The sequence below is a fragment of the Alligator sinensis genome, unplaced genomic scaffold, assembly GCF_000455745.1.
Source record: "Alligator sinensis unplaced genomic scaffold, ASM45574v1 scaffold456_1, whole genome shotgun sequence".
Classification (NCBI taxonomy): Eukaryota; Metazoa; Chordata; order Crocodylia; family Alligatoridae; genus Alligator; species Alligator sinensis.
In genome coordinates this window covers 985,178-1,007,687 of record NW_005842311.1, presented here as the reverse complement: position 1 = coordinate 1,007,687, position 22,510 = coordinate 985,178, and the positions used below count along the sequence as shown (strand labels likewise).

At 39.7% G+C, this 22,510-nt stretch overlaps 1 protein-coding gene across 1 annotated transcript in view; it reads right to left on the bottom strand.

Moving 5' to 3' along the window:
* CNTNAP2 (contactin associated protein like 2) overlaps positions 1-22,510 on the bottom strand; it is a 1,052,534-nt gene that overhangs the window by 150,671 nt on the left and 879,353 nt on the right. The window contains exons 15-16 of the mRNA XM_025209846.1: positions 6,550-6,768; positions 3,665-3,901 (exon numbers count right to left, since the gene is read on the bottom strand). Of these exons, the coding sequence (XP_025065631.1) occupies positions 3,665-3,901; positions 6,550-6,768 (456 nt within the window). The remainder of the gene's footprint in view (positions 1-3,664; positions 3,902-6,549; positions 6,769-22,510) is intronic.

Sequence of the window (22,510 nt, the reverse complement as noted above, 5' to 3'; positions counted from 1 at the left end):
CTCTTGAAATTATGCCTGAAGCACAACATTTTGATATCTGATTATCTTACTCTTCATTACAGTTTACAGAGCATGCTTTGCAAGTTTGCCAGTGTATCATTTCCTTTTCAAGTACCGTTTTTGTATTTTCTCTTTGCATCCAGTAGAGAACAAGTCTTGTTTCATGAAGAAGAAGCATACGGTAAAACACTCCTTGAGGTGTTATTAGAAACAAAAGGAAGGATCCAATTTACTTGAAAACATGGGGACTTTGGCAACGTTTACAAGATGTTCCAGTATTTCACTGGATTTACAAGGTCAAATGCAAGCTAAATTTACAATGTAAAATTCAATGGGCTGAAACTGAAGTGTTTGAGCGGTCTCATTACCAGCACTGGTTATTTCATGTTTTCACAGTTACCTTGATCATGGGATGTTTAAGAAGCTACTTGTTTTGCATCTAAACTTACCCTTAAGCTTTTTTATTTGATGAATGTTTTAATGAAAAACCACTGTGAAGACACAAACACTAAACTAGATTTGAAGGAAGGAGATGCCTACTTCTCAAAAAAAGTCAAATTTTAGTACTTACTAAAAAAAATGACAATAGTCAAATTACAAAAATCTGGAGATAGCTTGAAACAGTTTAATTTATAAAATATATTTGAGATTTCCTAAGCCTAGATCTAGTGTTCAAACAGATAATTGACAATTAGCTAAGCCAAGTTTTACACTCAGGATTGCTAGTGACTCACTCTGTGAATTGAGGCAAATCACTAAGGGATATATTTCCAAAAAATCATTGTGATTTTTAATATCAAGCTTTGAATACCCAAACCTTGATTTCCTGATTCACATCTTCAAAGAATTAAGAGGAAATTGTGGGTGCTCAGTACTTTTGTAAAAATATTGGACTAAAAAGAGGACCGGCAAAGACTGATGAAACCCAAAATTAGAGGTCCTTTTTAAAATTTTGACTTTTAAACTGTCTCTCTCAATCCCCCATAAAAATAAAGGGAATAATAATGTCTTCTAACATTTTTCAAACAATTTGACATCCAAAGATGAAGCGCTGTGTAAGCTTTTAGTACTCTTTCATATACTCTGCTTCTAATTAGGTTGTAAGTATATAGTATATCAGAGATAGGAAAATATTTCCTATTGATATAGAAAAATAATGTAACTATATTAATTATAATTTTTACTACGGCACTGTCTATGAACCAGATAAAAATAAGGTCCTGTTATTCTAGAGAATGTACAAATTCCTTTATGATATTTCTATACACTGTTTAGTTAAAATTAGGACGTATAAAATATTTTGTTTAGCTCTAGCTTTGGGAGAAGCCTTAGGCTACTACTTATTCAATCTGTGGCTTACTCATTTGTAAAAGAAACAAGGGAGAGAGGTAGTTAGCAATGTTATTTTGAAGTTGGTCATCATGGCACCTTGGAGACTAACTCATTTAGGAAAGCATCAGCTTTTGTAGCTGAGAATCTACTTCATCAGATGGCATGACATCTGATGAAGAAGGATGTTGCCTATGAAGGTTTATGCCTTTCTGAATTAGTCTACAAGGTGCCATTGTGCTCTGACCTGTCCGTAAAAGAAGCATGAAAAAATGTGACATGATTTGGTGAAAGAGAATAATTTTTAAAAGCAAGTTCACTGGAACACAGCAGCATCTCTTTTCTGAAATCAATGCATATGATATTTAAGGGAATGGCATTGTTAAAAACAACCTCTATTTTCTTCTGAAGGAGCTCCCTCCAGGGATAACTCTGGTGGTCCTGGGTTAGTTCTAAAAGCACACTGCAACTCATCCTCCAACTTGTGGCAAATTATTTATGGTAGGTATTTCATGTAGACTACAGATTAACTGAGGTAATCATATTCACATTCCCAAAAGTCTGCAGACTGAGTACAAATGCAGTTCTGGAAGTGATGGGTACCTTCCTGCAGTTTGTTTTTGAAGCCCCATAGCACAATGAAACGATGAATTTTGCACCCTTCCAATTTCTTGTTATGGAAGCACAGCAGAAACAAGTAACTAGAATAGCCCTGTAATCACATGCTTCCCTTCTGCTGAACAACAAATTCATCACAATTACTGGAATTGATAACAAAATCTATCAGAAATTCATCAGAATTGTCCAGGCAAAAGCAATCCACACACGGGCAGAAAAAAGGATCTACTTTGTCAGTCATTCTGCACAAAGAATAAGTCCTTATTGTATGAGGGAAGGAAGTGAGAGAGACTAGGGGACAAAGCCTGGGAGGGGAAAATACACCAGGGAATGAGTGATGAGTTCCCCAATCTGCCCTTTCTACTTTCAAATCAGTCCATTTATGCATGGTTGGAAAAGCTCAAACTCTTAATGCTTGAGGGCTGGCTTTGGAAGAAAGAAAAAGAACAGCTGTGAAGGATTTGGGAAACTGAATACTAAAAAAAAAGTACTTATTCCTTATAGTCTTTATGAACTACTTAAGGGAAATTTGATGGGTGGAGAACTGACCCTGCCTATAGGATCACTGGTAGTGTGTAATTTAAAAACAGAACACTATGATAGACAATTTATGAGACTTTAAGGCTCCCTTAGAATTATGAAAACCGTTGAAAAGTGCAGTAAGTAATCTTAGCTGAAATTGCGATGTTAGCACCACATGAAGCAGCTTTTAGAAAGACTTAGGAAATAGAATAGGTGATTTTATTGCTTTCTAAAACATAACATATAGTGAAAGAGGACTGTTTTGAGAGATTAGCATCTCAAGAATATTTGATGAAATCTGTGGCATTAGTTGCAAAGAAATATAGCAACGCCTTATGAAATTGTATGGAAACAAAAGAATGGCTGTAAGATTTGCAAAATGTACAGTGGTTTGAGAAACTGCAGCTCTGAAAACTACTTATTTAATCACTGTTGATCCAAAAACCCACAGGAAACTGAAAAAAAAATCACCTGCAGTTTTTTTGCAATGTTTGGACAATAGCTGTAAAAACTGGTTGGTAGCTATATACTGTAATAGAAATCTTCCTTAAAATTAAAAGCTGGTTAAAATTTTAAGTTTAATTAATATTGAAACCAGTTCAAATGCACTAAGTGAATGTGACATTTGCTTTTTTATCCACTGTGCCCATTCAAAACACACTACCGTCTCTCTACATCTTGACTCAGGTTGTTTAACCTCTCTGAAACTTCTGGATCTGTATAGCCAAAGCTCTGAGAGAGTTTTAATCTAAACATTGGCCTCCAATCTAAAAAAATTCAAATTCAGGCCCTGTACTAAATATTTCATTGTTAGGAAAGTTCAGGATAGTGCTTTCACCCCCTCACTTTAGTTTAAATTAATAAACACTACCCTGTGCAAATAGGAACTTATTATTCAGCAGCTTAAGATAATAACTTGACTTTGCTGTGAAGTGTACAGAGAGTTTTAAGGTTTATTTTTTTCATGTACCTTTGGATTTAAATGGGGAACACACACATTGCCACTAAAGAGGGGTGTAGAAATCCTTTAGAATGGATAATGGTGGCTAACATTATGCTTATAGGGAATACTAAGGGATACAACTATCTTATATTTAACAAATATGACCAAATCTATCAGTTATTCTGTTGTGGGGTGTTTTTTTTGAGCCAAATTATTTCCAGGCAGTTTGATTTATCGCACTAGGGCTTTTACCTTTTATGCAAAACGGTCCGTCATATGCAGTACTGGAGCAGTCGCATGAGTAGCCGTTGTACTTCTCAACGCATTTGCCTCCATTCTCACAGTACATTCCATAGCTGGTACAATGACCTGAGCAGCCAGGTTTCACCCCAGGAGTAACTTTTGCTCTCTCTTCCAAGTCCAGAGTCACCCCATTCATTCTTAAGGAGCGAATACATCCCAGAAATCCTCTTTGGCCTCCTGCAGCACCTGAGAGAGAATGCAAAATTATGAACAAGGAGTTAAATTACATTATATCTTTTGTACACAAAATAATCAGCACAGATGGAGATAAGGGAATTTGGGATTGTTTTTGTAAAGGCCTAAGATCCCTATTCATTAGGGAATCAATATCCAATAATGGTAAGTTTTTAGGCCAGATCCTCCATTTGTGAAAACAGGAAGAGCTGTAAATAATGGGTTCAATGCTTTAATCTATTTTTGCATAGTCATGTTTATATTGATATTGCTGGATACTACTAATGATGATAACAACCTCTTATAGCAAGTGCTACTGCTGACCAACAATTTGGGCCCAAGTGACCTTTCTCTAAGCACACACAGAGCAACATACTACAAGAGAGTCATGATTACATCTTAAGCTAGGCAATGTTTTTTTTGGTGAATAATTTGCTGAAAAAGAGCCTGAAACTGTTAATAAATTAGGCTGAATTTACCAGGTTGGCAATAAACTTTCAGGGCTGGAGTGACAAAAAACAGAAGCAAGTAGATATTGGCAGCGGACATTTACTGTTTGCAGACAAAAAAAAAAAAAGGGTGCTTTACTTTAAACTCTGTGCTCCCGTGCGGAGCCCAGCATATGCCCAGAAGAGGCAGCATGTTAGTTGGACCTGGCTTGCACATCGCCTGTATAGTTTTATCCTTTTATCTGATAGCTGATTGAATTTGCTTTAGCTGAAAGCACCAAAAAGCCCCACTGAAGCACCTTATCTATCCAGATTTTGCAGAGCCGGGTCAAAGTAACACGTTCCTTCGTCTGGTAAAGCACTTAAAAAACCCCAAACATTTGCAAGCAGCCGTACACAATAGAGCATTGAATAGGATGTTCACTCCAGCTGTGGGACACACAGGTTCAGTTCCCTTGACTGCATAAGCAGATCTGGACCCACCTTGCCAACTTCTGAGGAAAGTGCCCTCATCTCTACTTTACAAGTTATTCTGGAGGTGGCAGCCCTTAGATTCCTCTCTTGATGGAGTAGGCAATGGAACCCAGGTCTCCTCATTTCATTTAGACTATTCTCTGTGGCTATATGGGAGCAATGGTCTCAAACTGCAGCAGACCAAATTTAGGTTGGAAATTAGGAAGAACTTTCTGATAGGGCTGTCCAAAGCTTTGTTAGCAGATTCAATTCAGAGGAGATATGGCCTGATTCAGCGCCCGAATCTCTGAATCTGAATTGAATCGGAAGCCTTGGAATCAATTCAGAGATTTGGCCATAGACTGTACAGGCAGGCACTAGGCAGTGCCAGCAGGAGCAGCTGGATGAGCACTGGCTTGAGCCAGCAGCCCTGGGAGAAGCCGCAGCTCATCCAGCTGCTCTGCCGGCTGCCCCCTTGCTAGGACAAGGCAGGCAGTGCTGGCAGCCCCAAGAGAAGCCGCAGGGGTTAGCGGGAATGATCAGGCAGCTGGGGGATTGAACCAGGAACTGGGGAATGGACAGGGGCTTCCCCACAGCTCTGGTTCAATTCCCCAGTTCCTGGTTTGATTCCCCCAGCTCCCTGATCATTCCCCCCAGCACCCATGGCTTCTCCCAGGGCTGCTGGCTCAAGCCACAGCTTGTCTGGCTGCTCCCCTGGTTACCCCTCTGCTGGGGTGAGGCAGGCAGTGCTGGCAGCCCCAGGAGAAGCCTCAGGGGCTTTGGGGGGAATGATTGGGAGCTGGGGGATCGAACCAGAAGCTGGGGGGAATGATGGGGGGCTAGGGGAAGGAACAGAGGCTTCCCCCCAGCTCCCAGCAGAAGTAGGAAAGTACTTCTTTGTTCATCATTTCATGCAATAAAAATTCCATTTAATGACACTCACCATGCCTCTACTCCAGAGCCCTGTGGATGCTAACAGCTACAGAAGCACAAGTGTTGCTAGAACACACTCCTCTCTGTACCCAAAATATAGTTAAAGGCCATGTGTAGATGAAATGAGGGGCATGTGTGCACGGCACTTAAAAGCAGGCTAAGTGCTTTTGTACCGCTTTAATGGTGTCGGTGTTTGCATGTATCAGTGGCATATTGCACATTAATTACTGCTGTAGGAAATTTGGTGGTGTAATGCGTCTTAAATGACTTGGGGCGCAGCAGCTCAGGGGCACTGCAAGAAGCCTTGCAGGCAGCCTGGCAGCAGCCTGGGAAGGCAGGTTCTGCCCAAGAAAAGCGACAAGCCTGATCTATTATTTTTTGACCTCCTGGAGCCTGCCTGCCTACATCAGCTGCAGTGGGGCCCGGTGCTTCCCTCCACAGCTGCAGTGCCCCCCAGGACTGCCTGAGCCGGGTGCCTGTGGGCTGCCGCTGCCACAGAGGGAAGCACCAGCCCCCCCTGCAGCCCAGGGACTGCTCAGCCTGCCAGCAGCTTGGCCTTTCCTCCCTGACGCCGGAGAGGCAGGTAAGTGTGGTGTGCACACATGACACTGGGGTTTAAAAGGCCCTAAATTGAAGCAGTGTTTTTTTAAAATCCCACTGCTTCAGTTTAGGGCCCCTGTTTCATCTACACATGCCTAAAGTTAGTAACATCTGAAAGCAAGCAGGCTAACTCAATATGGTAGATTTGTGACTGCCATGGAAGGCATATGACATGGCTGGAATGGAGTAGCTGAAAAATCAGGCCCTGTTTTCTTTGCTTCTTACCAACATATAACTGGCTGTATAGTTCCAATCGTGTATGGCCTTCTGTGGGTGCCTTCCGGATCTCCTGAGGCAGCTGATCTACTTGCAGACTGGCTTGTTTGACATTCCTCTCAGCATTGACTCGATGCCATTGGTCATCATTGAGTGGGTTGGGAGATCTGACCACAATTTCCACTGGGCCATTTCCAACGTCAAATGAAAAGGACACTTCAGTAGTAGCTGAAATAAACAGTGAAAAAAAAATCCATCAGGTTTCAGAAGCATGTTCACTGACAGAGCTTATTTTTTTTTAACAAAAGTATTCCTTAGTCATCAGCCTTTGGTTCCCTCTCCCCCAGCCCCAAGAGAATCTGAGTTCATTCAATACTCCCTTACTTTGAAACAATCCAAATATACACACATTTATGGAAGATATACTTAACTCTTTGGAAGATTTCTATAGAATTTGACAGAAATGAAAGCAATCTAGTTCTATAAAATGTAATAACATTCTTTAGAGATTACTTTAAAAGTATTAAAGCTTGTTAGACATGGATTCTTTATTCCATTAAAAAAAGAAAAATGAAAAAAATGTGCTTTAGACAAGACATTCAGCAGAAAATTTTAATTTTTAATCAATCACTCAACCTTTTGGTTTAGAATTTTCCAATGAAAAATTAAACTTTTTGGGGGAAGTAATTTCCATAAAAACTGTTTTGTGGATGAACTTTTTTATGGAAATAACTTGTGAAAGCATATTTTGACCACATATGATATAGATTGGGCTATGCAAAACAGCACCGTTTTGTTTCAACTTCCATTTCACCATTTCAAAGAGACAGTGTTTCATTTTGTTGTTTCATTTTATTTCGAAGAACTGTTCTGTTTTGTTTCGTTGAAACTGTTTTGCTGTTTCAAGGTTTTGCCCATAGGCTATAATGGGAAATCATGAAAATGCCTAAAACTTTGGCATTTCTTGCCTGATTCAGATGAAAATTGCAGGGATGGTAGCCCCTTCTGAGGGAACAAAGACTGCCAAGTTTCAAGGAGATAAGTGCAGGGGGTTCTGGGAAACTGCATCTCAAACAGTTGAAAGGAAAACTTGAATCACTTGCTGGCAGCGGCAGCCTCCTTTCATCCTGTGCACGGATCTGAGGGCCCACACGCCCAGGGAGGGCTGCAGAGCTATGCCAGATTCCTCCTAGGGGTGTGGACCCCTGGATCTGTGTGCAGGATGACAGCAGGCTGCTGCTGCTGGCTGGGACTGGCGCTGAAGCCAAGCAAGCCTGGCTTCGAAACTCAAAACGTTTCAAAACTTTCAAATCATTTTGAGTGCCCTTGTTTCATTTTGAAGCCTTTTGTTTTATTTCAGTTTTGCTGTTTTGAGCTCGAAATGCATCAACACAGCTTCAAAATGAAGTACCTGGTGAAATTTTGCACAGCCCTAATATAGAGGGCTATAGACAGAGCTAGATATATAGAGCTAGATAGAGAGAGATAGATATGGATAAAAGGTAGTTGTGAATCATGTCCTTTCTATAGATTTTTCCCCCAAAAACCATCTTATACATCTCTTAGGCAGAGTTATAGATTTCAATTAAATTATACTGTATAGTTAAAAAATGTACAGAGACTTTATAAATGTATTTTACACTCAGTAGACTATTTCTACCAGTTGTTTCTCAACAAGTCATATGATCAGTACTTACCACTAAGGGGACCAAAGTGATTAATGGAGCATAGATTTTTTTTATTCTTCTTAGAAATATGATCCTGAATTTCCTGCTTTGATTTATCTAAAGTATCTTTAGCCTGCAGAATTATTATAGGATGGCAGAAAACCAGTCCAAAGTTTTGTCAGAAAATGGATTACTACTGATGATATTCACAAAGGAAGACTTAACCTATATGTAAGGACAACTTAGCCTTCCATCTGTTTCATTTTTCTTGGGTATAAAGAAACTGTGGAGGCACGTTCTGGCAGCTGTGTCATCCTTTTGAAAGATGTTATTATGCACCATAGTATACAACTATGAGCATCCTAGTAGAGTTGTGTCGCTGATGTTGTGTGTATTTCATGTCCAGGCTGAGAGGGGCTTTCAAAACTGTACTCACCCAGACTGAGAAATTGCTAATAAAATATTGTCACTATCATCTCAATAAAAGACAGGAAACTAGATTTTGTGCATGAGCTAGTACATTTTCATGATGCTTTTTCAAGACTGAATTAAACAGTAGCCATTTTTGCCTTTATTCTAAAAGGTGACTTTCCTAAAAAGGAATGCTTTTTAAAAGGAAATTTACTGTACAGGCAGTACTTCTTGGTTTTGTTTCTCTCCCTTTCTTTTTTCCTACAAAAGAGATAAAGTTAAAGGAAAATTAAATAGGCGATTAAGTACTGAAATAGCTCCAGTTCTCAGCTACTTATAATACCGTTTCCTCTTTTGAAGGAAATGATTCTCATTGCATTTCAGCTCAGATGGAACTCTTATTCACTCCACTAGACTGAAAATCTCTATGGGCCATGACTTGGCTACACAGAGGTAAAGGTAATGTTGTCTCACAGCTTCTAGTTTCAGGGGTTTTGCCAACAAGATTAGGGCAAATTAGAAGTAAGAACAAAACCCAGAGGGTGCATCTACATGATATACTTAAGGCACAGTAGCCTAAAACTGCAGTAGTGTGCTGGACAAAAGAAGTGCTCATACGCTACTGTGCAGTGTTATTAGGCTACTGCATAGTAAGTGACACAAAAATACTATGCACCAGTGCTGTTACTGGACATTTAGTTAGTACTTCATTAAGCAAGTACTAAACTAAATGCACAGTAACTACTGCGCATTAATGAATGTGTAGACGTGCCCAGCAAGTGGTTAATACACAAGAAGCGTTCAAGCTTGTCTTGAATTGTGGGTAGCTATGTTTCCAATGTGCCTGCTTTGAAGGAGTGCTTCACCCCTCTGCACTGTCTCATCTTATTTAATTACTTCCCAAAAGCTGTTTGTCTGTAATGCTGTAGGAGTAAGAATGGTGTGGTAGGGTTTACCTTATTCTTAGCTACTCATTGGTATTTCTGACATTGCTAGTAGGTGCCTAGTGAAATGCTCTCTGACATTCCCTCATCAACCCTAGCATAAAAGCCTCTAAAAGAACAATGCTGGGTTGATTGCTCTTGGTCTTCTGGGTGAAATCAGCTGTCATTTTTTTTTTTTAAAAGATAATTATAAAGAGGAGAGTGAGTTGAGGTGGGAATGATGACAATATTTCAGTAAGAAGGACCTTGATTGCACAGCTTAGCTTTATTCATAGATTTAGATCAAGGTCTGTAGGGCAGCCTGATAAATTTCTTCCGCAGGAAAATTCATACTTATCACTGAAAAAAATATCGACTAGGACTTTTAAGCATGTACATGCATGGATAAAACTTGCAGGGATTAGTCCTAGATTTTTACTATTTCACCTTCTAACTTGAAAGGAACAAAAAGAAACATCTCACAAAAGGGGGCTTCTTATCACCTTGTTTTTTTAAAGCAAAAGAGGAATTAAAACAAGGGAACTGCACAATCTATGTACTAGGCGGGTACACCCCCAAAACAGACTGAAAACAGCATGGCATAAGACAGTGGAGTTTATATATGTGTTGGGTTGCTGCCCTAAGAAAACATGATGTATAGCAACATATTCTTTAAGAATGGGATAAAGTCTTTTACAAACTTCCAGCAACTTTTATAGCTGCTTTTTACATGTAAAGTAGCACTTTTTGTTTTAACAGATATCTGATCCCACATTCCTTGTGTATTCAGCTACTGGGATATTAGCATAGATGAACATCAAATTTATTCCGAAGTTCTGCAGGACTACTCATTTAAAAAGCAACAACTAATTTTATTCTTTGAAAAAAAGGCTCCCTTTTAATTCTCCTTATAACTAAGACATGGATCTTTGACAGTATGTATCACTACATATTTATTGGAGACACTGAGGCCTGCATTAACACCTGTTTTTTACCCTTTTGTCCCTTGAGCAGGTATGTATAATTAATCCTGGACCTGCTTCTCTCTTCAACAGTCTTCTCAGGATTTAGATTTTCAGCAGCTTGTTCAGAAGGCACGTATACAACTGATAAAGAAAAATGTCCTTTTCACCACCCTTAAAAGATACCAGCAGCATATGATTCAATTTCAATGATGTTCAGATAAAACCATTCAGTAACTTAGATATCCTTGACCTTTGTTCAAAAGTGGAATGGATACAAGTTTCACTGTCTGGAAGATTCCCTATTTCATGACGACTAGATGTCCTTCTAGCAGATCAGCTTTAATCAAACACAAGCTATTGGGTTGAATACAGTCAGTAATGGTTTGAAAGTCTATGGCCTTTGTAATACAACAGGTTAAATTAAATAACTGAATTGTTCCTTCTGGCCTTAAAAAATCTCTCTATCAGTGAGATTTCCACTTCGTGTTCCAGTTTTCATATCACCGTTCTTCCAACTTATCTCTGCTGAGAACTGTCTGCTAGAGTTCTTGGCTTGATGATATTTTCTATAAGAAAACTGGCAGCAGGAAGAGAGATGCTGACAGGCAGATGATGTTCATAAGGATGCCATATAGGAGAATGTGGGTCAGGTAGGGGAGAAAGGAGGTTGAAATTCTCTGATTACACTGATATCCCACATGCCATAGTCTCTCCTGCTTCTCACTTCTCAGTACCCTGTTTCTTCCTGGCACTCTGTATGCAAAGTATTTACAGATTTTTCTACATTGTAAGATGATTTAAGTCAATTGGAACTGGGTGCTAATTTATTGAGGTGATTTGACAATCCTGCTTTTATAAACACCTTGTTAACCTTAAATAGAAAGAGTCTGACTTCAATTAGCTGGCTGTAATTCAGGAATAATTATAAATATAAAAGAAACATATGCTGATGCTATCCAGACCTCTGAGATGACACTTGCTATCTTTCCTGCTCCTTGCTTGTATTATTTAGTGAATAATTTGAACACATTCCATGTCTGACATAAAATCTTCATCAAAATGGCATGAGAGCTTGTGGTAGAGGTGATATATTGTATTAGACCAACTAGATATTTGCAACAAAAAGTTTTTATTTCCAAGCTTTTCGGCGCACACACCATTCTTCAGGTACAGGAGAATGCAAAGGTTGTAGCATTTCTCCTAGGTGGAAATTAAAATTCATATTTCACAGGACAGCTGAAGGTGTTGTAAGATCTCCTGGTTGGAAAAGTTCATTGTATGCCGATTAGGCTCAGATAAAAGTTAGAGCAGTCTATTTACCCTGAAGTTGTCTCTTTTTTAAAAAGAAAAATCTGCCTTTAGTTACTCTATGAAAGTAAAGTTCCAAATAGATGTGTAATCTAATATAGATTTCAGCTCAGAAATTGAGAAAGATTATATTATTTTATGTACAGACAGTCAAATGCAAGCACAGGAAAACAGGTTTTTTAGTCTAACTAAAAATAAGGCATTTGTAATTTCAAACAAAATGCCTGAAGTTTATGAGGTATGTTTTTTTAAATCTTATTTGTTCAGATAACATCTTCAGAATGCATTTCTCTGTAAACTTTTCATTTGGAAATTTTGAAAGGATTTTACAACATAACAAACTAGCCAGAAGGGGAAAAAAAAGAACAAATAAAAAATCTGCAAATTCAATACAAAGATAATGTTGCCTTCTCACTCATTTTTTGAAGCTCATTCTGCTCACTGTTTGAGTTGGACCCTGAGGGCCACTGATTTTTTTTTTGTGGTGTATGCAGTATCTACATCTGAATACTGTAAACTTGCAGTAAAATTACTTTGAGAATGGACTGGGAATTTGATCTATTAAAAGATGTTGCCCCTGTGCAACGAGGGCTGTTCTGTACTTTATGAATACATGTGTATGTTGTCACATTGCTTGAAAGATAAGTCTGTCTTGTATAAAAGCCACTTTGGTATAGGTTTAAAAGATGCAATTTTAACGTATTATTGTCCCCCTTTAAAGGCACTCTACTTGTTTCTTTCTAGAAAGTTGTTGTGTTTAGAATGCTGATTCCTACTATTGGACCAATTGTTCGCATAAGGACTAGCCCTTCAGTCTACTGGAACCCAACCTGAACATTTGGATCAATTTGAATGATAAATTCAATATGTTAAAATCCTTTCCCTCAGCAGCTATGTTTTGCTAAGACTGTTTCAAATGTATCTTAAACACTAAGCTGCCTGATTGAATAAGCACCCAATTTCTTGTTCCTTTGCTATCCTCTACACTTGATAAGAATTCTGCTGCCGTAGTACGCTTTTCTGTCTTGAGCCCTTGAAGTGTTCTTAATCTGTGGTTCTGTTCTTAGATATGTGATGCATTCTGGGGCACTGCATGACGTTGAAGCATAGCATAGGGAGACTCAGGACAAAGATGGTAGGGAGCAGATGGGAACAAGTGAAAAACATTAAGGAAGTGTCAATGGATTTAAGAGTAAGGTGGAAAAGGCCAATGGATTTGTGAGTGGAAAAAAAAAGGTAGAACAAACTGTTCAGTTATTGCTATGAGATGAGGAAAGTAGCATTTTAACTCTATTTTTGACACCATATAGAGCCTAAGTCATTAAGTATAGGCATAACACACTCTCCCCAACTACCCCCCCAGTAATTTCAGTGAGAGATGAGGGAGCCCAGGCTGCAGTCCCATCAATTTGCTGACAACACTCAACTCTGTCTCAGTCTTACCTGAATGTCATTTTGTTGAATGTTTGACTGTGTGTGGATGAAACTAAGGTAATACTGGTACTTTGCAGGAAAGTAATGGAAAATATGGTAAAGGTTCTTTCTGTCCCTCATGCTGATGTTGTAACAAATGGCATTCAGTACCAGAGTGTGCAATAGAAGGATATATTGGATCCAAGAGCCTCCAGCAATGCTCTTTTCTGTCTCCATTCAGCTAGAACAGGGCTGTCTAACTTCAGCATGGCTGGACCTGCAGGCAACATCTACATGTAGTCTGTGGGCTGTATACCACATGGACCAAATGTTGCAGGGGTGCTATCCTGGGTATTCCCCCTGCCCTGCTGAATGTGCCAGTGGCACCCAGGCTCCCTGCCTCTGATCTCTGTCTATGGATCCCCATCCCATATGACTTCTGTCACTCCATGACATGGTACACCTCTGGGGTTGGCCATGGTGCTTCTTGGTGTCTCAGCTATCCCTGTTTCACCTAATTCTTGCCCAGTTTTCCCCAAGCTACCACCTAACTTCCCCTGCCACACCTTGATGGAAAGTTATTATAAAGCTATGGAGACTGCCCCCTTGGACCAGGATGAGTCCTTAGCTGCCTTCAATCCTTTTGGTTCTACTTTCTGTTTTTCTCTCTCTTTATATTAGGTTGATTGCCTCACAGGTTATCTATTCCATCATTCCATGGGCCCTCATCTTGGTCATGTAGTGAACCTCAGTTCTACCAGCTATGGCCTGCTTGTGCCTTAGGGGCATCAATTCTGGCCTCCAGCTTCCTCTCACACCCATGTCATGGCTTGTTTTTTATTCACTGGAATTTCTTGCTCAGATTCTATCTTCTGCCTACTCAGGCTCTGGAGCTTCTACCCAGGCCTCAGCCTAAGCCCTTTCCTCTGGTTTGGGGTCTCAGCTCCTTGGCTTCAGGCATCTTCACTCCTCTGTTCCTTGCAGGGGCTCCAGCTGAAGACTGCCCAGGCACACCATGGCGTGGCCTTCAAGCCACTCCTATAGTTATTCCCAAGCCAACCGTCAAACTCAGTATACTCTTAACCAAAAGCTCTATCTCAACATATACCCTGCTGGGGGAACAGGAATAAGCCCCAAGAAAACCTCTATCCCATCCAAGCATGCTCACCCACTGAAAGGGAGACTTCTCTGCCCGTGACAGCAGACCTTCCTGCTCCTGTGGCTCTCTCCTCATGCTGGGCCAAAGCTTACCCCCTCTGCCAGAGAGCTCCTTCCTCCCCAGCACTCCAGGCCAGAGTGCTCCTTCTTTCCTGGAGCCATCTTATATGTTGCCCTTGCTGATCAGTTGATCCCTGACTCAGTGTTCTTCTACAGATTCAATGGTCTTCTATTATCCCTTTTTATCCCTCATTTACCTCCAGCCATCTCTGCTAGGTGCAGGCTCATACCAGGGATCATTTCCCTCCCCACTGCTCCCATCAGCAGCTATGCAGCAAGGATAGGGCCTGTGAGCGACATGCTGGCCCACATAGATACCCAGGCCCACTAGCTGGACAGCCCACAAGTCACCAGCTGGACAGCCCTAGGCTAGAAGATTCCTGTTGTTTCTTTTACATTTCCCACAGGGATCCAAGAGAAAGGAAAGTAGGTAAGGATTACTAATGGGATCCAGGCATCTGGCATCTCAGGAATTCAATGGGCCCTAAGTGAAGCTAAACCTTAAAACCACACAGAAACTCATGCTAGTGCAGAATGCAGCACCCCACTTGATTAGGTGGTGGTGCATCATTGTATGAGCATATAGAATCTGGGTCATAGGCTGTGTACAGATTTTGATGTGGGATTTAAATGCCATAAATGTTCTGATATGACTGTGTAGAGATTCTGTTTCTCTCTCTCAAGCATGGCTGGCCTGGTGCACCATCTACAAGCTCTCCATCACTAGGAGAACTGGCAGCCTCCAATGGCAGCTGCTGTATGGGGCCCTGGCCCCAGACACTTTTGTCCACCACTTAGATCCAGCAGTGTCAGTGGTCTACCCTTTCTGCAAGAAGGAGATGGAGGAGACTCCTTTCCATACCTTCCTGGACTGCCCCTGGCTGAAGCCACTCTTTTGTTTCCCTCAGCATCCTCTTTGGTATGCTTGATTTGCACTTCTTCAAGACTGTGTGCATCTTTTCTTTTCCCTACTGAGCAGCCAAGGGGAGCGTGATTTGCTTTGACAATTTCTTGGTGGGCCAGACCAAGATGGTAACTCTGAAAAGCTGTAGAAACTGGCTCCAATGCTGCCCCCCAACTCATTTGCTTCCTGATCTGGGCACATGTTACATTTGAATTTGGACACCTCACCTTGCAACAAAACATGGGTCAGTTTGTGCTGTGTTGGGCCATTAAGGGGGCCCTCTGCAAGGTGGAAGACAGCTGGTCCTATGTTTGTAACCTCATAAGGGACATGCAGGAAGAAGTTTCAATCTCTGGTGACATGGTGTTTTTTATTGCTAACAAGCAAGTCGTGCTGAGCTCCTGGGAGGGCCACATACTTCTGCACTAAATAAATAAATTAATGATTTAAAAACATCATCAGCATTAAACATAATCTTCCCCAATATATTAGTGGCAATACCTTTTCTTAAACTTCATGGTATATTTATCAGCACTTCCTGCAGCCTGCTTTGCACAGAATTCAGATAAAAGTCCATATCTTGCTTTTTAAAGTACATGCTGAATTAATGGAATGGAATTGCTGTGTGTGGAGTCTTTTCCTAGAGTATTCAGTCACAGTCACAGCCACTTTATTTTAACACTACCAGTATCAGCATGGGCCACTTACTGTTGTTGACTTCCACTCAGTAAGGGGTAGGAAGCTACATCTAGAAAGGAATCTTATTCATTAGGCCTAGGTACAGACATTCAAAAAGCCCAAGGCAGAATTGTTAGCCGTTTTCTGTATGCAGCATAGTTTAAGATTAGTAGATGCACCATTTTTCTTTCCAGATATAACTTGTTTCTGCCTGAGTGCCACTGTATTACCTCTGTTCCACTAATGTACATTACTGTAAGCACTCTATAGATTATATTGGGCCTTGAAACCCCCTGAGAGGGAGGGCAGGGCAGAGTCATAATCCCCCTCTGCCCCCAAGCAGTCGAGCATCTGTGCAAATTGGCATCATGGCCTTGTCTTCTTCCTGTACCTCTGGAGCAAACTACAACTGGTAGAAAGGAGTTCCTGTATTTTACAGGGGGCAGAGAATGGCTCCTGGTGTTACTAGTCAAATATGGGATGAGCATGGTAGTGGATGGGATCCATGCTTCTTGCCAACTTAACCTTGTATGGGTATCAACAAATTATACACGACTTGCTGGCAATATATTGAGAAGGGAATAAGTACAGGATAGCTAAAGGGGGAAAGGAACACAGAATTTAATGAAATGCCTTTACTTACAAACAGGGAGCATATGTGTTTTGGACCAGTTTACGGAAGAATTTAATTTGTGATTCTTTAAAAACAACAGCAACAATAGCAATAACAACAACAATAACAACAACAACATAAAAAAGCAAAGCACTCGATTAAACAGTTTTGCATAGTGGATTAGCTTTATATTCCAGTTGGAAGCTAATATTGCTCCAGGTGACAAAAAATATTACATTTTAATGAAAGGACTAATTTTTCCTCATTATCTAGCTATGCAAAAGCCAGCATACCCTCAAAAAGACACAGTTATATTTATTGTTATTTATTATCAGGTACTTAAATAATGCCAACTGTAAGCAAGGTACTTCATGGAAAAGAGGATCTATGAAAATAAGTTTATTTAATAATATATTTAACAAAATGTTTAGCTCACATAGCTCTTTTTATCCATATGCCTCAAAACAATTTCTGAAAAAGATAAATCCCTGTATTACGTGGTGGGAAATTGAAACAAAGATTTCTCTAAGATCACATAGAGGGTCAGAGTACAGTGTGGAACAGAACTCAGGTTCATCACTTCCAAGCCAAATCACCATCCTGACACCCATTCAACTATCCTTCAGTACATACTTGATTGTTTGGAAAGAAGAAAAGGTGATACCCTTAATGCTTTTGTTGCCTAACAGTTTTTAAATTATGACAGCAACTTCTGTCTCCTCAGTAAAATATAATTTAGTTTTAGTGCGATGTGAACTATAGTCAATGCACAAAGTAGAACAGGATTAGCATGCTCCTATCAGCCATCTCTTTTCTATCAGCACTAATAGGATATGCAATTATGGCATACTTCATGGTATTTAGCTAACTGAAGCACTCTACTTGTTGTCTCCACATCATGTTTGCCCAATTCAAACAGAAGATGTCAAGGTGATGTGCAAGCACTAGAACGCTGTGCCTCCAAGGGTTTTGTTTAATTAGTAGCTATTGTCTGGTAGATGCAAGGTTGCTTAAAAGGGGTGTTAATGCCCTTGAGATGAAATCATCATTAGAGCTGTGTGAATAATTGCTGAAACTATATTTTTTAAAAGGACAGGTCAAGCCTTGTTTGGATTTTGTGAAATTGCTATGACATGGGAGCAATGACTTGTACATTAAACACTCAGACTTGTGAAATAGCTGCCAAAGGTATAGGTGATACTCATGCCTAAAAGCATGTGAGAGAATAATTCTGGCACACAACTAGAAAGTAGGCACCAGAGGTGCTTCCAACTTCCTTGGTAAATTTGGGAAAGATGGCACTTTCAGAAGCCTTTTTACTGTTCTTTGGTGTCATCTGTTAGTGATACTTAGAGTGCAGGTTCTGCTGAAGCCAGTGAACAAAATGCTTAAAGGGGCCTGGGAATTAGAAACCTGAATATCCTTAAAGTCAGGGTTTAACACCAGATTTTGGCTTCACAGATTTTTCTTCTGCCTGACCATTTATTTTTTCCCATATGCAAGGGGTGTTTTATAAACAACTGTTCACTGATTCAGATGGTTGCACATGAGGTCACCATCAGTCATTAGAGCCTTGTGCCAGATACTTACTGAATGCAAACAAACAACAACAAAAAAGAAATTCATAGAGAACTGAAGTACTGGCTCTTTTTCAAGTTGTCTGGTTATGTAGGGGTATGGATAATGGGGGGGCTGTTAATCATGCACCTATTTTTGGATAAATGTAAATTAAGATGCTGTACTTAGAAAAATAGATCTGTGATGATTATTGCAGTGACCATCCAGTGGGGACCTCAAAAATGAGGAGCCAAATATGCAAGTATTCACTCCTTGATATCTCCTATCTCTTTGCCCTTTAATGGCACATCTATTAAGCTAGTGTCTATAGCTATAGCGGGGGCTGCAAAGGATTGTCATGGATGGCTGTTAGAAATGACATGCATGAGGCAAAATGGATGTTCTGACTACAATAATCAGAGGTGGATATTACTCATTAAAGGCTGCAGGGAGGAGAAAAGGGGGAGGTATCCAGTACCTTCTGTGTGTTGAATGTTAGAGACGAGAAGATTTCTAAAGTATTTTGCTTTACTATATGCATGATTCTCATGAAATGAAAAACCAGCAGGAGGCTCATTCCTGTTTCCCGCTGTAGCAATTGAAAAAAAAAATGGGAATAAGAACAAGAATTTATGATTGTACAGAACAATTGCTGTTGAGAATTTATATTAATAGAGAGCTGTCTTCAGTGCACTAGCAAGGAGACGGAATACTTTGCTGTGCTTCAGTTTCTATTTTATAAACACAGTAAAGAGGCTGAGAACAATGTGATACAAAAATGATAAATTGTGTGTCATATTGAATGAAATAGTTTGAATGTTTGTAAAGGTTGCCCATTAGCCAGTTTCAGGAAGAAGATAGGATTTATCTCCTTATCTAGCTCATTGTTTCGGAGCTACGTGCGAAATGTCTTGACTTCACTTAAAGCCTTAATTTAAATTGTATCTTTAGAAGTTTTTTACAAAGAAAGCAAATATCCTGAATTCCAAGACATCAAAGCCTAAGGCCTTTTAACCAGACTGGTAAAAAAAAAAAGTATTTACAGTGATATGGAAGTCTCCCCAAGAATAATTTAAAATGTTCAACAAAGGTAATTTCTGTTGAGTAAGATGCGAGCCCAAATTTGGGAGTTATGATAAGTTGAGTAGGAGGAGCCCACTGACGGCAGCTCACTCAATAAAAACCTGTAACTTACTGTCCCAATTTGGAGGTGACTTCACTTGCAGAACAACGAAGGAAGAATCGCAAGTGTAAACTCGGATTAGATTGATCACCTAATCCAACCTCTCCGTGAACACGAATCTCTTAGTTCACGCTGAAGCTGCGGAGCACCCGAAAGGGACTGAAGGAAGGGGACGTAGTCCTATCACTGGTGAGCCCAGCTCATTGAATCGTATTGCTGAGGCCAGCCTATTGAACCATACTACTGTGGCCAACCCATTAAATCGTACTACTGAGGAATGAAACCATATTTTGGTATTTGGCTTCTCGGAATTCTAGGATTGTAAGTATATTATGAAAAATAACAGTATTGATTCAAATTTAACTTTTAGTTGTAATTGTAGTTGTTTTTGTAACACTAATTCTTATAGCATTGTTTGGGAAGGAAGTGCATTCGGAGCATTGTTTCTGATATATGTAATTATTGTGTTTTTAATGTTTGTGGTGTTTCTTAAAGCTAAGCAGTGTTATATACGTAGCAAAGAGTTTTAAAATAAAATTGTGTTGTATAAATTAAGTGTGTAATCATTGTGAAATCGTGCAATCAGCTAACTACTCCCCCAGCCAGTGCATCAAAACGAATCAGTAAATTGTGTGGGATTTTCTCTATTCCATAACCCACTAGAGACATTATGTAAAACAGTTCAATGACACTTTTGTTGGAGTCATTGCTTTTATGGCTTTCTTCAGTTATCTATCTAATTGCAAGTGTTTTCACATTCCCCCTCTCCCCCAAATGTTGGCTACTCTCTTCTAAATAAAGACTTTTTTTTCTTTACATTTGTTGAGGAAATATGGTATTTGTGTAAAATGCCAGCTTGAATTCTCTAGAGAATGAACATTTATTCTGTTTGTTCTCAAAGGAGGTAAGGCATGATGTTTTGGGGAGTGTTCAATAAAGATGATTTAAATAACCGATTTCCATCAGGGTTTACATCACCTTTGCTTGCTTTAAGTATTTATGTTGTGGTTAATATCTGTAAAACTCATTCGAAAATTTTTGCTATTGCAACCTCATATGAACCTTTATAAGTAACAGAATTAGAAATGATCTTTAAAAAAAAATTACTGGTGCAATAGCTTATTTTAATTTAACAAACCTGCTGGGGGAGGGGCAGGGGAGAGAGGGAAATAGCTTCTGATCCTGCAAGCACTTATTCAGATAAGTAATTTTATTCACATGAATAATTCTATTGACTTCAATTAAGTTAAGCATCCCAGATAGAATTGTATTCTTTATTAAAAACTTCTCTCCTTTTATTAAAGCTTCTTTCTTAGTGGCATAAAATCTTTGTCGCTTCAAAACAAAATTGTCTCGGTGTGTAAACAATGGAATATAATTTAGACTTTCAATACCCCAGCAAAATAATTGTGAAATTTTAAATGCAAAGCCTAAACTTTCCAAAATGGTGGTCCAAAGTTAGGTTTCTAGGTGCATATTTAGGCATCTAAGGTTGGGATTTTCAAAAGCACTACATGACCTAGGAGCACAATCCCCATTGGCTTCAAGCAGTGAGACCTGAGGGAAGAGCATGGTCAAATCAGAATGGTTCAACTTCCTTGACAGGTCTGACTTTTAGGTACAGGAAAGTGGTGTTGGAAGCTGATATAGCACAGTCTATTTCTTTACAGTAGGGGTTTGAGTTTGTGTTATTCTCAGAACAAGACTAGTAATGAAGTCCTTCTCCCTTTGTACTCCAATATAAATGAACGTTTTAAGTGTGAAACTCCACTCTAGTAAATAAGTACTTAATATAAAATACTTAAATATTCAGCGGAGCTGGCAGTTGAACCCATGTCTCTTCCTTTTCATGTGTATATCCTAATCACCAGGGTTCGAATTACACTTAGACTCCTGGTGGGGGGTCTGCGGCGGTGGCAGCTGGAAGGAGCCACTGCCGCTGCCGCCACAAGGGCTACTTAGAAAGGCACAGCGTGAGTGTGTGGGGGGAGGAGTTCTCTTCTTTTATGGCGAGGGGGGTGGGGGGGGCTCAGCCCCAACAAGCTCCCCCATTATTTGAACTCTGCTAACCACTAGCTTATATAACCTTGCTCATTCTTTCACTGTCTCCCTGGCCTGAATATTAATCATTCACTGCAAAGTAGAAGCGATTCATAGATTGTAAGGCCAGAAGGGACCTCGGAAGATCATCGGGTCCTGCCCACTGCACCAGGGAGAATTGAAGACATCTCCAGAATATCCTAGAGTCTGATAGTGAGAGCATTCACATCAGTGTGGGGGCTTCAGGTTCACATTTCCTCAAGGGGAGGAGGAATTTACTTTGGATTTCTCCTATATCCCACTCAAGTATAATAAAACACTAGACTATTGGAGTCATCTAAACCCAGCCCTCTTTCCTGCCTATGCAGGGGGTCGGACTAGATGATCTATTGAGGTCCCTTCTGACCCTAACATCTATGAATCAATCTATGAATCCATGAATCTATGAAAAAAAAAACTATCACTTTCTCTTCCAGTTGCATATTCATCCAGTTGGCATGTTCTGAGAACACCTACCAGATGAGGCCCTAGCAGGATGCTTAATTTGTGGAACCTGATGGGTATAGACCCTTGTGGTGTTTTATTTTTATTTTTTTTTTTAGCTTGCACTGTAATTATTTTAGTTGTCTTAGGTTGTTTTTAACTTAATCCAAATTATTGCAAGTGAGGTTAAGGGAAATGATATATAAAATGAACAGAATCAAAGAGAACAGAATGTTCTAGGAAAGGCTAGGTGAGTTTTAAGGACATCTAGATCTAGAACAGTGGCAAGGTAAATTTGTTCCAACTTGATCACAACACAACACAAGGACATATCCTTTCTGACCATAATTTCTGTTTATAATCAAGTAATTTTGTAAGTCTTATTTGAGAAAGAGGATAAAAAGAGGGTCAGCGTTGTAGAATGTGTTCTTCCTCTGCATTTTGCAGATGTTTACAGATGTAATGTCTCTTAGAACTTTGTCTGCAAGATCTTTGTCTCCGAGATTTTGCTGATAGGCTGGCCACCTGTTATGAACATGTAGGAGCCAAAGGGTTAGTGAATCTAAGCTTTAAGATTGCTTATTTATTTTACACTGATGACAAGTAG